Source organism: Drosophila biarmipes, chromosome 2L (assembly GCF_025231255.1).
Source record: "Drosophila biarmipes strain raj3 chromosome 2L, RU_DBia_V1.1, whole genome shotgun sequence".
NCBI lineage: Eukaryota > Metazoa > Arthropoda > Insecta > Diptera > Drosophilidae > Drosophila > Drosophila biarmipes.
The window spans coordinates 2,847,936-2,863,839 of record NC_066612.1 but is presented as its reverse complement, the minus strand read 5'-3'; the positions used below and the strand labels follow the sequence as shown (position 1 = coordinate 2,863,839).

Sequence of the window (15,904 nt, the reverse complement as noted above, 5' to 3'; positions counted from 1 at the left end):
TTTTCTTGGATTAGCGATAGCCCCCCATGGGGCAGAAGACCTGCTGGGAAACCACTGTGCAGCCTATCAGCCCACTGACACACTAAATACCCTAAAGACTGCTAGTTTAAGTGGCATGGGTCACACTCTCACCTTAACGACACTTATTTATCATGAATTACAAGTACATAGGCCTGGTATTCATTTAGTTTTTTAATTGGGTCACTAGACATACAGCCAGACTGGTTTCAAGTTCATTTCAGACATCTATTACAATTAACCATCCTTAGATTAAGTTTTACTTTAATTGAATTGGGCACAAGCGTCTCACAGTACAGTTTAATAGCCAAGATTTCGTTTTACAAGGTTTCAATTTCATTCTATGAATAAATTAATTAGGCTTGTGATGCTTCTCGATTTAATCCACCACATAGATAAGATTTCTTCCCACTTCGGTCAGCTTGCCGCCCTGCTCCACGCTGACTTTCTTGGACGCCACATCCAGGACAAAGTTGCCATCGCTGAGCACAGTCTTTCCCGCCTTGTAGTCCTGGAAGTTGGGTATCTTCCGGGGGCCCAGAACGGGATCCTCGTAACGCCAGATTTTCAGGTTAGCCGTGTCCGTTTTGAGCCCAATGATCTTGGCCAGCTTCTCCCGCAGGGACTGCACGGTGTCGCCCTCAGAAATGACGGTGTTGACCTGGAAGAGCGAAGAGCGCTCAATGGGATTCGTCAGCTCCACGCTCACATTGGGAGCCACCGAGAAGCTGATGAAGGGCGAGCCGGGACGCACTTCCTCGCGAGTTTTCTCCGGCGCCGAGGGGTCATCGGTGTACTTAATTTCCAGGACATCCAGCTGAAGGCAAATAATAGTATATTAAACGGAAATATTAAATCAAATAAGATAACTCACATCCAGTGTGTTTTTCAGGTACTCCAGATTACTGATCAACACCTGGCGCTCGTCGAACTCCAGAGTGACGGCCAGGGCAGCTACTCCCTTGCCAGACTCCACCTTTTCGCGGATCATCTGGGCGAAAGGCATCACGCGCTTCATAAACTTCTTCAGCTCGGGCTTTTGTTGCAGTGTGGCAGCGATGACTTTGTTATCCGGCAGGGACTGCGATTGGTTGAACAACTCTTTCATGGTGTCCAGAACGCAGCACTGCCAAGGGGGATAGGTCTTGGCCACCCAGACAAGTCCGCGATTCGGTTTCTCCTGCTGCACAGTGGCATATTTATCCTTACCAGCCTTGCCCTTCACTTGCAGCAAGTTCTTGAGGTTCAGACGGAACGAGTGTGCGGCTTCCATGAGATACTCCGAGCACAGGATATCCACTTCGTTGATGGCTCCAACCTCTGGCCAGCGGGCGTGAACAATGGACTCCTTGTTGCCCAGCAGTCCCCAAACATGCTCCGCCATGTGCGGACAGATCGGGGAGACCAGAAGAGCTTGTCTGCGGATGAACTCCAGCACCAGATCCTCGTGCATTCCCTGGGCGCCACAGAGCTCCCTGTACTTGTCCCTGGCCAACTGGAGTTCGTAGAAGCCACTCCTCAGAGCCTCCTTGAACAGCATCTTCCTGTAGTTCTCATCAGTTTGCTGGGTTTTCAAATTGAGCTCACTCAGGAAGACCTGATCGTTGAAGGTCTTCTCAGCGCCCTTTCGCAGACTGCTCCTGGTGTCCAGCATCTCCTTGACCCACTCAATGAAGGTGTACAGACGAAGGATACCTGCGTCCGCCGTGCTCTCCACAAAGTTAGCATCCTCTACACTGTCGCCGGCATCGGCCAGACAGAGACGCATGCCGTCAGCGGAGAACTTGTCCACAGCCTCGGTCAGGGTGAGGAAGTTTCCATCCGATTTCGACATCTTGGCGGAATTAAGCAACAGGTGGCCATTGACTCGCATTCCCTTGGGCCACTTGGTCTCATCGTTTGGCCAGATGGCGGCGTGATTATAGAGACAGAAGGTCAAGTGGTTCTGGATGAGATCCTTGCCAGAGACGCGAAGATCCATCGGGTACCAGTACTCGAACTCGCGACGCAGCACAGCAAGATGTTCCGGCTTAATGGTCGTCTTCTTGGGCAGTGGGGTTTCCTTGAAGAAAATGTAGTCCCAGATCTCGGCAGTCATGTCCGACGGCTTGATGTTAAAAGGCCCTGACTTCTCGCCGCGGAAGGTGCCTCCCTGCAGCAGGTGAGCCACAGTGTAGTAGGCCATGTAGATGGTGGAGTCCGAGAGGGACTCAATCAGCCACTTGTCGTCCCAAGGCAGCTTCGTTCCGAGGCCGTAGGTCCTGGAGCAGGCGTACTCGTGCAGCCAGTTCAGGCAGGCCTCGAAGTTGTTGCGCGCCTCCTCGTGGAAGGTTTCCATGTCCTCCAGAATCTTGGTGGCTTGAGCCCGCCACACGGGCTCTCCATAATTGAGGTACCACTGGTTGCACAGAGCTACCACGCACTCATCGGCCGAGCGCGACATGATGGTCTTCTCCGGCTCATAGTAGAGATCAGCCTCATTGGCGTCGACCAGGCGCTTTTGCAGATCCTTCTTCACATCCTGGATCTTGCGCCCGGCAAACTCGCCCACCAACATCACGCCATCATAGAAACCTGCGGTTTAGGGAATAAGCTAAGTAACAGAAACTCTTGAATGATTACTTGGGTGCACTTACTCTTGAGGTAGCACATCTCCTTGGCCTCGGCCAGCTTATCCTTGTCGTTCTGCGACTGGATCTTGAGGGTCTCATACGCATGCACGGCACTCAGCTTGCCCAGCGTGGGTACTTCGATGATGGGAATGGGTTCGTAGGGCAGCACCATCTCATCCTTCAGTCCGTACTTCTGGCGGAAAGCCTCCTTCTTCTGCAGATCCACCAAAGCAGCGTAATCGTCGGGGGAGTCTGAGGGCACTGAGGTGACCACTCCAGTTCCCTTGTCCTCCTTGATGCTCAGCATGGGCAAGGTGTAGACGATCTTGTGCGAGGTCAGGGGAGCCGAGAGAGGCACTCCGAGCAGATCTTGGCCAGTCAGCTCAGCCAGCACCTTGATATCACCCTCCACGTCGGTGAAGCCCTGGTAGGTCATGTTTCTGGCCGCCCTGCGCGTGCTGATCCAGACCTCGTTGTTCTTGCTGGTCTGCCAGGCGATGTACTTGATGTCCGGGTGCAGCCAGCAGTTCGTCTGGCCGTACATGGTCTCCGGACGCAGTGTGGCGGCCACCATGTAGATGGGCTGCTTGATGGAGCTAGAAGGGATCGTAAATAAACTTGATTAGTGAATGCTCATACAGCAAGGAATCGTATTCGCACCTCAACGCCTTGGGCGCCTCCAGCACCTTCATCTTGATGAGCGTGTACTCCTGGGGACCCACTCCCTCGCCCGAGGAGCGATCGTGGTCCATGCAGGGCTGGCCGTCCTTGGGCGAGTAGATGGTGTAGCGCTTGCCGTACATGATCTTGCCGCGCGCCTTCAGGTGGTTGAACTGCCAGCGCACAAAGGAGTCGAAGTAGGGATTGGCATCGGTGGTGATGAAGCTGCGCCGCCAGTCGACGTGCACGCCGATCCTCTTGAGATCCTGCACCGCCAGCGGTGGAAAGTAGTTCAGCCAGTGCTCGGCATTGGCGAAGTCCTTGATCTCCTCGTCCTTCAGCCCGAGGCTCTGCATGATCTGCCATTGATACTTGGCGGTCCCGGTCTTGGCCGCCGCCTTGCTCTTCTTTCCCTTGGACTTGTCCTTGGGCACCTCGGAGGCGGTGCTCTCCGCGGGCGCAGGCACGGCCTCCTCGGTGTCGGGGAACTTGGGCGGGTAGCCGAACTGCTCCAGCTCGCGGGTCAGCTTGTCGGCACACGCCTTGATGGGCATTCCCGTGCAGTGGAAGCCGAAGGGCCAGAGCACGCGCCGCCCCTTCAGCCGGTGGTAGCGCACCGAGTACTCGGCCTTGGAGAGCGAGAAGGTGTGGCCCAGGTGCAGGCGGCCGTTCATGTAGGGAAAGGGAAAGGTCACGTAGAACTTCTCCGCCTGCCGCTTCTTCGGCGCCGTCGGGGCGTCCGACTCGTGCACGCGCTCCCTCTCCCAGCGCTGCTGCACCTCCTGCTCGATCTTCTGCAGGTACTCCACCTTGAAGGTGCCCTTGCGTTCACTGGTGGCCTGTTTTTGGGAGAAAAGTGCGTAATTAGCAAGGAATTTGCATTTGCATGGTGCACTCATCCGGCGGAAAGTTGCATCAGCCGGCTTGCCCGCGTGGCTCCATCGGTGACTCATCCGTGGGAGGGCCACCGGCCCCTCCCTCTGGTACTCACCATTTCGGTTCGATTAGGGTTCCTTCTAATTGTTTAGAACAATTATTTCATTCAAATCACCGCAGTTGCAAAAATCCAAAAACAGTGCAACGTGTTTACCGAAACGGGGGCTGCCAGATTGGCTATTTACACGCCAAATTTGGCTATAACTAGAGATGCGCAAGGCAGAAGTATATCGAATATCGATATGTTTAGATTTTCTACACAAACTGCTTCGATTTAAATGGGTAAACTGCTTTATTTTACATGTGTAAACTGCTTGGTAGTACGTATGAACTGCTTGATTTAGTAAAGCTACTGAGCGGCAGATGGCGCTCCCATTAAAATTTAAAATTGATTTAATTGTAATTTTTAAGTGAATGTAATTTTCCCGGAAAAATGTTATAATTCCTATTTAATTCTTGAATTCAAAGCTACACTTTTTATTTTAACATTATTAACTTATTTTGAATTTAGGAAATAAACAAATAACATTTTTAGAGCACAAATTTGGTGAAGTTCCTTCAAAGATTCAAAATATTTGTATCGCCTTTTAAATGTCTATATCGTTTTCATACTAATATTACTCTCAAATTATATCTTGCTTATGTTAGTCTCAAATATTTTTAGTGATCAGGTCTTAGCCAATTCTGTTGAAACAATCCTCCGCTTATTTTTGCCGCCTAATTTTTCCATTTTCCCTTGGACGTCACAGGATCCTTAAGTTTACGCACAAATTCCGTCTCGCCAACACTCTAATAAAAAGTCTTGAAATTCACGAAAAAGAAGAGGAAAACAGAATATCAGCCACAAAATATTCAGATAAAAGTGCGTAAAGCGGCAGTTGTAGTAAAATTCATGAGTTGCCGAGGGCGTTGACTCTCGGCGGCAAGGAGACACGTCTCGGGCAGTGGATTTCGCCTCTTAAACAGATAATCTCCATTGCGCAGACCTTTGTTTTTCTTCCCCTCCGTTGCGGAAGAATTTCGACTATTTTGTAAATGAATCGGCGCTTGGGCGATGACACTGTTCAAGGATTTCCAGAGCACATTTTGAAAACAAAACATTGAACCCTCGGTCTTTCGGTTTCGATTTCATTATGCGCCGCATCTCAATTGGGGGTAAACAACGTGGAAACTACGTTGGAAACTCGGCCCTGCCGAAGCCTACGGAAAATGCCAACACGTTCCCCGGCAAGAAGGGGAAAAGCCGCACCGATCGCCGCATCGATATGCAAATGATTGCCGAATTGTCGCAAGAGATGCCAAAAATGGCAGCCAAATCCGAGTCTGAAGTGGGTGCTACTGTCAGGGCTGAAGCCCTTTGAGCTGGAAGCCCAGAAAGCGGGTCGCCGGGTCGCGATTCCATCCAGCGATTGCCAATCGACGCCGGCGGCACCCCAAAAGCAATAGGTTCCGGCGGAGCAGCGGAAAATCACATACCCTTTCGAGTAGCTATTGAGGGTAGCTTGAATTCCGGGTTAGTTATAAGTCGTTGAGATATGTTTCAAAAGAAAATCTTTCATATAACTCATTTTAGAAGCATAGAAAATGTGTTAAAATATTCGTATAAAAATATAGACCTACCCTCTAATAAAATATTTTATCTAAATGATTGATTTAAAATCTCCTAAGCTTTGTAATTAAATAAGACTTAATTTTTCATCACTTCCAAGCAACGTCTTTGTATTTTAAAATTTTTAGACTAAAAACTTGCCACATAGTGCAGTTTCTATTCTATGTACTTTCCTTGCAACACCCTCAAACCACCATTAAAGTCCCCATACCCCTTGCCAAACCATATTGTATCTCGAAGCTAACCAATTTCTGTCAAAGATTCTTAATGCTTATCTCGATGATCTGATGGTGCAAATCGCTTTTGAATGCCACAAACCGTGTTGCTGTCTGCGATTTCGGTTGTCTGAGTGTTTGGTGTTGCTGCCAGTTGTCGGTAGTTGGTTGTTGCTGGTTGCTGGTTGCTTTTGCACTTTGGCTGCTGGGTTTATCGAGTGCGGAGTTCAAGTACACCCGCAGTTGAGTCGTTTCTCGGTCCTGACAAATATTTGGCAATTGTGTAATCAACTTACCGGATCAAATCGTTCTTTTTGTCTTACTGTCTCTCGCTTTTCTGGGAAAATTATTAAAGTTTAAGGATACTTATTTCGGTTTCATTGGGCAACAAAGGGAAGTAAATTCCCCTCTTACTGTAATTCAAGTATTTTAACTGTCTTTAATTTATGAAACATTTTATTCAAACCTTTTGTAGATTTGTTCCTTTTCGTATAAACATTTTATAGTCGTAATCTTGCCCCAAATGCCAGCAGATTTATCTACGCTCTTGTTATATTAGCTTTGTGTTTATTATACAGATATGCTCAAATTCAGGACCAGTTAATTATTTATGACCCCGAGGCGAAAATAAACTTGCCTGGCAAGCCCTTTTTGGAGCTCCTTGGCCAGATCTGTAAGCCTCGTGGCTCTCGGCCCATCGGCAACATATTTCTGCAGCTCTTGGCCCGTTTTGCATAATTACGACTTGGCTGGCTTAATAAACAAGAAAAGTTCACCATTTCCATTGGGCCACGCAGGCGTTGCTCTAACAAGCATAAAAACGCATTTGCATATGCATTTGTGCGTGCGTGGGCGTTGCATTTGCAGCATTTGCTGTTGCCCCAATGCGGCCGATGAATCACGCGTGATATTCCGCAGTTGCAGTTGCAGTTGCAGTCTGTGAACTATTGTCTACCTTTGCTGCCGTATTGTTCTCTTGCCCCCCTCGAAAATAAAGCGGACTTTGCACTCCGCCAACGGTTGACATTTTCATTATGGAAACTCTTTTATTTGCTGTATTTTTCCCTGTAGTGTGGACATGTTTTCGCGCTCTCCCTCGATTGCCACCGGCGTCGACAAGCCACACGGCACTGAAAATATTTATCCTCACTTTTTATTCAAAATGTGTTGGGGTCTTACCCCAATAATAATTGGCTTGTTTCGAGGAATGGAAAAATGTTAAAAAAAAAGCTTGTATCACCTTGAGGGGACTACTTTAAAGGGAATGAAATTAATTTATTATAATTTATCCTTTTTTTTCAGTGCCTTCTGGGAGGGAAAGGGGCGTGGCCACCCATGGCAGTCACTCAGGCGATTTTCAATGCGTTGACAGTTCGGGCTGTCAATCGTTTTGTGTTCTGCAGTGTAGGTGTTGCAGTTGTTGACTTGGCTGTTCCCCGCGATTAAGCTGTGAAGTGCAATTGAAGGCATTTCAATGGCTGATTGTCAAGACCCCGAAGCATTAGCATAGGCCCAACAAATTGTCCATGGGAATGCGCACAACTGTCAGGGGCGACTCCAGATTGGCTAGACAAACAAGGGGCCCCTTGTTTATTACTTATTTATTTTATGCTCGAAAACAAATTAATCGAAGTTTGTATGATACAGAGGTCCTTATCAAGATATTTAATTATTTAAATCTCCCAAGCTATTTTAAGGCTTTGTATTTTTCGAGCCCAAAACTAGTTAGTTGCACTAAAACCCCCACGACATCAGCAGAAATGGCACAGAAAGTGTTAAACATCAAATTTCAATTATCGCAATGGAAAAAGGAAGCCGTCGGAGGGCAACATTCGACGACCCCAGGCAAAAAATCATGAACGGCAAGAGCAACTTAAACAAGTGTCTCAAGCGCGGAGGAGCAGCGGGCTGCAACTGAACACCCAAATGGCCAACTCGCACTGATTTTCACATGGGCAATCAATGTTTCAATAAACGCTATTCTAGCAGCAACAAATTTGTAGCAACAGCAACTGTTGCTGCCGCGAGAGCAGCATCTAATGCGGCCGCTGCCGCCGCTTCATGTTGCAACTGGCAACTTGCAAAACACCCGCGGAAAACACTCGCCGCGAATGGGAAATGTTATTGAAATTGGCTTTTTATGTTTATGAAAACGGCCGCCGCAGCTCGGATTCCCATTTCCATGGCGAATCCGATTTCCACTCTCGTTAATTACTGCCATTTTCCATCGTATTTATGCTCACGCCTCGCTCACGTTTTGGCCATCAGCCGATGTGGCGAACATCGCAAACGCGTGCAGTGCGTGAAAATGTTTGCTAATTGCCCGGTTTATGGCCAATTTTCGCCGCATTTTGCGGGGCTGGAGGTGTCGAAATCGAACACAAATTATGTTATTGTTCCAGTAAAATCCTGTTGCCAAGATTCCCCGGCGGAGGCTTGGAATTCAGGGGAATTTCGTATGGCTTTTCAATGGAAGAGGTGGTTCCGCAGTGAGCTAGTGGGTGTAATATGAGTTAAGATGTGGAAAACTGTGTTTTAAAGTGTTTCATTGAAATTCCAAAATGAAAAGCAGGAGAATGGTATGCAAAATGTATCTGCCTCCGCTCTGCCACCACACACACAGTGGGCCTCATGAGCACTGATTCATTTTTGACCAACTGATAACAACCAACATATGATTTATTTTGGTGCTTCTTTAAATATTCTTAAGCTCTATATATTTTTTATTGGACTTTAAAAACACCAGTCTGTTTGTTAAAAATTAAGCAATTCTTATAAGTCATCAACCAAATTATAATCAATCCATTTTCTGAAGAGTCATGTACTCCATTGTTCCATACTTCATTATAATATATAATTCGACTTAGATTTTTTCCTCTTTTTACCTCCCTTAGATTTTCCCACCTTGCATGTCAAACCTCATATGAAAATGTCAGGTCTTGTGGCCCTGGGAAGCTCACACACTCCGCTGGCAACCCAAATTCCCAATTTCCCTGCTGCACCGGCAGCAGCTTGGCGCTGGATCACAATTAAGTTGTCTGCCCTTCGGAAGGCAACCTGTGTGATGCCGGCAAGGCTGCCGAAAAAGCGCAGCGATCTATAACTATTTATGTGGCTCGCCGCATTCCAAGAGCTGCCAGCTCTCGGCTGCGAGCCCCAGCAGCCTGCCACATGCAAATCCGCAGCGCAATCCCTTTGTGGGCCACAAACCGGCACTTAGCCCGGCTTTGATTTGAAGTTCGTGTCCCTATGCGAACTCTGGCAGACTGACAAACTGACTGGCTAACACCTTGGACCGCTCGAGTCGGTTCCACCAGTTGCAGTTGCACTCAGAGAAAAATAAGCTCTTGGATAATATTAAGCTAATCTTAGAAGAATTCGCGGTTTTTGGGAACTTTTAGATTAGATTAGGTTTTTTTTATGAATATTTTATAATCTTTTAAAGAATTCGCTTTTATATTTTCTTCATGATTATGTATATTAATTTTCAAACGCGAATTCTTTAGAACCATATGAACTTCTTCTCAGTGCATTAAAGCTCTGAACAATTCGCGTTTCCTTTTTTGCAAATTCATATATGATATGTATCTATAGATATTTTCCCGTGCAGATCCCTCGGATTGAGTGAGTGATTACAGTTGCTCGCCGGACGGTCGCTCCAACAGGTTACCCATGGGAAATCTTGCAAGAGTCGGGGAGAGGAGCCCAATTACCTGGCTACAGGTCCAGGTTTTCTGCTGCCGCCGCCGCCGCTGCTGCTGCTGATTTTGATTTTGAAATTTGAACTTGGGGCTAAAGGTAAAAATTGTTTGTCGAGTAATTGCCGCATAACGAGCTGCAGTCGAAGGCAGCTCTGGAGCTTTTTGCAAATGTCGAGAGACGAGCCCGCGGGCGAAAGCAGAGAATCGGGTTGGCGTTGCACTTTGCTCTGGCTCCGGTTGTTGCACTGGCACTGCGATTAAATTGGGGCTAAGAATTCTGAAAGTTAACTTTCTAAAATAAAGGATATGTTAGCTACAAAAAAATATATATTTATATATAAATTATTGGTTTTAATAAAGCTTAATTAAAACAAAAAACCATTTTCCACAAGAAAGGAATATAAATGATTAGATTTTATATTAATATAACAAAATTCCTAGTGGCTATAATAGTTTACAAAATATATACTGATAAATTACAATACTAATAATTAGTTTAACCATAGAAAATTATATTATTATATTATATATTATTATATAATTATTTATAATGTATTCTTATGGTATTCTTTGTACGTTATAAGAATGGATTATGGATTCCCTAATGGTTCATATTTTATTTTAATTTTTAACAGCTTTTTCGAATTAGACGAAATAAAGTTAAAATAATGATGGTGCCCTTCGGATATAACAACAAATATTAAATGTACATTTTTTTCGAGTGCCACTGCTGTGGCAATTGCTGCTGCCCACCACCTTACGTGGCCGCCAGTGCGTTAGAATGGACCGGGTTTCTCGTCCAGGTCGAACTCCGATTCGGTTCGGTTTCGCTTGGTGGCAACCAACGCCCCAGCCGAAGTCGTGCAAATACCACAAGCCGCGGCAAAGAGCCGTGATAGCCAGCGTCAGGTGCATTTCCATCAGCGATAATGGCATGTTGCAGTTGTTGCTGCTGCATCGATTGCGGAAAACTTGCAACAGGCTGCAGCGGCAACAGCAACAACGGCAGCGGCAGATATCGCAGTTGCAAGATCACCAAGACTCGGCTCGGCTGGCCCAACAATTGTCTGAAATTTTCGTTTTCGACTTCAACTGTGTGAGGCATATTATTTGCACTTTATTATCACGTTAGCCAAATGAGCGAAACGTGCAGATCACCAGGGATTGTCGGTTGGGGGACTTGTTTGGGGGCGGGCTCAGGGGAAACCCCCAACTCTGACCTTTCCAGGTGGGTGATAGATAAGCCGGGGCTGCCTCCCCGAGAACTCTCCGCCATCGAATCTCTAATAAAGAGAATGGAGGCGGAGGTGCTGCCACGTGGGCGTGGCCGCTGCGAGGGCGTGTGCCACAATATCCCCACAAAAAATAAATATCAAAAGAAAAACAACTGCATTTGGCAACTGGAAAACGGAATCTGGTTATCTGGCCAAATCTCTTCGAGGCATTTCACATTAGTCTCAGCTCCGTTTCCACCGGCCAGCAGCGCACTCGGACTTTTGGTTTTCATTAATGCCGGTCAGTCGTTTACTATGGTTTCGATTTTATTTCGGCATTTGGCATATAAATTACAATTATGTGGGTCGCTTGGGTCATGTGGGGGCCACTAATCGGTTTCAGATGGCGGGTAGCCAACCGCCCCTGGACAGGGGTTACCTAATCACCTGGCCCACTTGTCGCTTAGGATTAAATCCAGTTGAGAGCAGGGTTCTATATTCCAAGTTATTTTAGTTAATAGGGTATTTCGAACAGATCAATACTTTATAATATTTTAAATAACATATGAGATCAGAAGTCCATAGATATATAATATAATGTAGATACTACTTTCAGGCATTTGGCTACAAACTTAATTCAGGACATCGCTATTTACATAATAATAATATAACCCTCATCATTAAAACATTTTTATTTCATAAAAATACTTCGATCCTATTATATTTAAAGCACTAAAAAAGATTCTTCCATGCATCTTTACTTTTTAAAAACTGACTATCTAGGGGAAAGTAAAATATCCTAAGCAAAAAGCCCATAAGTTTGTCCTTATGTGGAAAATTCCTTCAAATAAAGTGTTTCAACGTAAGAAAGGTAACAACCTGGTTCCTCCCACCTTCAAGGGGATTCCCTGGCTGTCAGCTGGGACCTCGCCTGCCCACCCCTGAGTTTTCCCACCCACCGGACGGGGGTTTTCCGCCCGCATCAGCTGTGCGCTCAGCAGCTCTCCCACACTCACACAGGGAGACACACGAGCGGCACATTCCCGCACGCAATGGGATTTTCGCCATAGCAACCGGGTCCATCAATCATTATATTTGTCCCTGAAATCAAACGCAAAAAGCATCCTGTGGACGCGGCGAACAGCAAAGGACGAAGGCGACGTTTCCGGTTGCGCATTCCGAAGAGCGAGATGGCGAGAGAGCGCCGAACGAGAGTGAAAGCAAGGTCGCCAAAGGACCTCAACGGGAGAGAGAGAGAGAGGGTGAGAGCGCGCAGCTGCTGTTGTTATGGCAACCCTCTCCCGCTCTCCCGCCGCTCTCTCTTAGCCCGCAAAAGGAACGTGGCGCATCCTGTGTCCGCTGCTCGCCTGGTCGACGAAGGCGCCAAAATTCAACATTTTGGCCTGTGTGCGTGTTTCGCAGGCGTTTCGTCCTCCACTCAATATATACAGAAAAGTTTGGTGCTGGTCTCTGCGGTTTGAAGGACACCCTGGTTGAGTGGTGGATTTGAAGTTGCTCACTTGAGCAGCGGCCCTCCCCCAGCCACCCCCTGCCCGCCGGAAACTGACTCCTTTGGATAATCCTATTTGCCGCCTTTTTTACGCTCCTTTTTTGCTTTGCCTCAAATAAATGTTAGCTGGGATTTAAATTTTATATATTTTTATAGAGAAGATTGGCTCAAGTGCACGACATAGCGTAGATTTTACTTCTCAAATGTAATGGGCGATCAGAAACGGGCCAGGCGACGCGTCCATCCGGCGGCACAGCCCTCATTTTTCCGCCAAAACTTTCCCGCCCACTTTCGCGCCAACCCCCATTTCTCTATCGTCCCGCACACCAGCGCAGCACACACCACATTATCACAGCGACACGCATTTTAGGCTAACAGGCAACCAAAGCGGCCAGCAGCATCACGCATACTAAACTAGCGCAGGAATGCGGGCCTCCCAGCATCCCAGCAGCAGCACCCCAATTGAGGTCCGGTGTCCCCGAAAAAGAACTGGGTACACACTTTCTCTATACGCGCACGCGGGAATATTCAACTAATGCCCGAGTGGGGAGTTGATGCGGCGGGGCGTGGCACTCCAGGAGCGCACACAGACGCGCGACAGGGATTCGAGTTGCGGATGGTGTAGAAGGCGGAACAGCAGCCCAGGATCCCGCAGGAGGTGGATCCGCGCAATCCCGATTTTCGATGATTTAGTGGAGGGGGAGGTAGTCGACCCAGGGTTACCACTCTCTGAGGTTGCTGTTAGGGGAGGTTTGGTTAAGGGATAGGAGATTTAAGAACAAACACCATTTATACTATTTTATTCTATAATAGTGCTCACGATAAGAGAAATTTTTCAGAGGTATAATAGATGTGCTATAAAATACCATTTTATTATCCTATTTAATCAAGGACAAATTTATTTTCTAAAATTATGTTTTTAAAGTTTTTTAACATTAATATTCTAGATAAGAACAACTGCATACTATCCGAATGAAATCACTATCATCATCAATGATGATTCTCCATAAATAAATTATTAATCTACCTTAATCTAATTTATTTTAGTAAATAACTTATTCTCTATAAAATTTAAAAATTCGATTATTTTTGGTTTATTTACTTTGATCAATACTTTTAAATTGTTAGAATTTTGTGTTCAGTTTTAATAGGTTTTAATCTTTATCTAAGCTCTACCGAAAGTGCCATAACACCCCGACTTGCTGGAAAACTCTGCGGTACCACCTGTGAGCTGGAACCTCCTGCTGTCATAATTTCTGCTAGGTGGGTGGACGTGCGACACTTGCTGCCAAGGGGAGAGGGGGATGCAGAGATTTCCCCGTGGCGCAGGAGAGGCTCTGCATCTCCGGCTCCTGCTCCGGCTCCTGCTCCGGCTCCGACTCCGCCGGCCAACTATTGGCTAACGGGCACCCAGGAAGCCCGCGGTTCCTGTGCGTTTCCCATTACGTCACGCATTTTCCGCCGGCCAACATCGATTTCCACACGCCTCTTGGGAAATGATAAGAATGCCAAAAGTTCCAGGCCAACATAAGCGTGCGCAGTGCGCTGCCAGCTCACATATCCTCGGAATGCCCGGCATCCTCGGCACACTTGGAATCCTTGGCATCCCGATGCTGGGGTAGGTCATGGCTGGGCTCCGCTCCTGTTCCCTGCATGCCGAACGCCATCGATCGATGGAATTTTCTTTATACGCCCGCGCTGATAAGAGTGCGTGGGAAAGCTGCCAAGGTTATGAGGCGGTTATGGGTGGGTGGGCTGGTGAAAGCTGATAAAAAACGGAAAGAGATTGGGCTTGATAGGGGGCATTGATTAGGTGGAGTGCCACTTGAGATAGGGCACAGTGAGCGTTCAAGATTGGGGATTATTTAACAAGTGGCATTGGTAATGTTATTGTGGGTCTTTTAACGCAAACATGGTGTTGTTAAATGAATTAATTAACTTTAATCATTTTATATATAAATATTTTGTTCATAAACCCAATATTGTGTATCAGAAATCCTACATTTTATTCATATTCATAAAAATTGTTTCAAGTTTTTTTTTCTTTGAAGAGTATTTAAATTAATTTTATTTTTATAGTATAGTATAGGGTCCCAGCCCTTGTATGCACCTTGTCTAGAGCTAGAAATGGCAGATAAACAAGGCGAAACTACCTTTGAACGGGTAACGCAGCCCCAAATCTAGATAGAAGGAGGCCATCCATCCGCGGCGTGGCACTTTCTAAGGCGATCTCCGGATGCCTGGGTGCCTGGATGAACCTGATATGCCCGCTTATGACATTAAATCCGTTACAAACTCGTGAACCGACTGACTGGGGACTGGCACAGAACGGGAGGAAAGTCGGCAACCTGGCCAGGCAGTTCGTGACGTGGCATCAACAGTTTGTCATTAAACATTTCGACAATAATTTGCTTTGTGCTCGCATTTATATATATAAGTGCTTCGCCTTTGATTCGACTTCCCGGCTGCCCGACTACCCGAACTGTAACAGTAGACGACGACCTGGACCCGGGGAGTCGCAGCCTGAAATTGTTATGGCAGGTAATTTACATAAAAGATAAGTGGATCCATGCAGCACACTGCGCAATTATTATGGGACCTGTCTATTGTGCGGATAGTTGGGGACTGGACTGGGACTCCGACTGGGACTCAGCCACGATCTGGCCTACCCTTTGTTATTGTAAACAGATATGTGTTTTCTGTTTGTTTTTCGGCCGGGAATGCGGCGAGTGACTTCCTAAAGGCATTAAAGGCATCAAGACTTGTCGCTGCCCCGAACGCCTTGTTATGCAAATCCCAGGCGAGGCTGCTCAGGTTGCGTATACGACGTGTGCAGCCATAAGAGTATAGGGAGCGTAGAACCCCCAGCTTCTCGATAGACAATAACCCGGCAGCCCTGACCCGCTTAGTCGGCCTTATCGACATCGTCGCTCCTTCGCTCGTCGTCTGGCTGGCCAATAAAACAAATTAAAGTCAACAATTGACGGCGGTTAGGACCTGAAGCTACTCGCCTTGAAAAAGCGCGGCACTTACAATGGGTTTCTGTTTCGGCCCGATACCGATACCGTTCGCCTGACTCTGACTATGACTCTGCGCTGGAAACCCCGACTTGGCGGCTTATCAGCCGCCCGAAATCGATGGCGCGACCATTTGGCAATAATATTTTCGTACTTAGTACCGCAATTGTCGGCCGCAGTTGCACTTTTCCGCCGCATTTGCTGCATTTTCCAGTCGGCCGTTCAGCATTTGCATTCTGCGTTCGCCTGCCTGACAGTGAATAATTTGCCATTTGCCTTCGATTCTGCGTTCCGTTTCTCCTGCTTTTAATTCGGCCTAATGACTCGGAAAGGCGCAAAGTTGAGCCCTTGGCCAAACAAGGCCCGAAAGGAGTTGGCCTAATGAGGGAATGGGTAAACACAACTGATTTAT

The 15,904-nt window shown here is 47.0% G+C and overlaps 1 protein-coding gene across 1 annotated transcript; it reads right to left on the bottom strand.

Moving 5' to 3' along the window:
- Window positions 1-170: 170 nt before the first annotated feature.
- Window positions 171-4,414, bottom strand: LOC108029189 (leucine--tRNA ligase, cytoplasmic). Its single transcript, XM_017101362.3, has 5 exons — window positions 4,282-4,414; window positions 3,291-4,129; window positions 2,655-3,226; window positions 893-2,592; window positions 171-835 (listed from the first exon to the last, which is right to left on the bottom strand). The coding sequence occupies exons 1-5, from the start codon at window positions 4,282-4,284 to the stop codon at window positions 398-400; spliced, it is 3,552 nt and encodes a 1,183-aa protein (XP_016956851.1). The 5' UTR covers window positions 4,285-4,414; the 3' UTR covers window positions 171-397.
- Window positions 4,415-15,904: the final 11,490 nt, after the last annotated feature.

Coding starts and splice junctions, on each gene's coding strand:
- LOC108029189 (XM_017101362.3), bottom strand. Junction 3,227..3,290: donor GAGGCGCCCAAGGCGTTGAG/GTGCGAATACGA, acceptor GATCCCTTCTAG/CTCCATCAAGCAGCCCATCT. Junction 2,593..2,654: donor GGAGATGTGCTACCTCAAGA/GTAAGTGCACCC, acceptor CCTAAACCGCAG/GTTTCTATGATGGCGTGATG.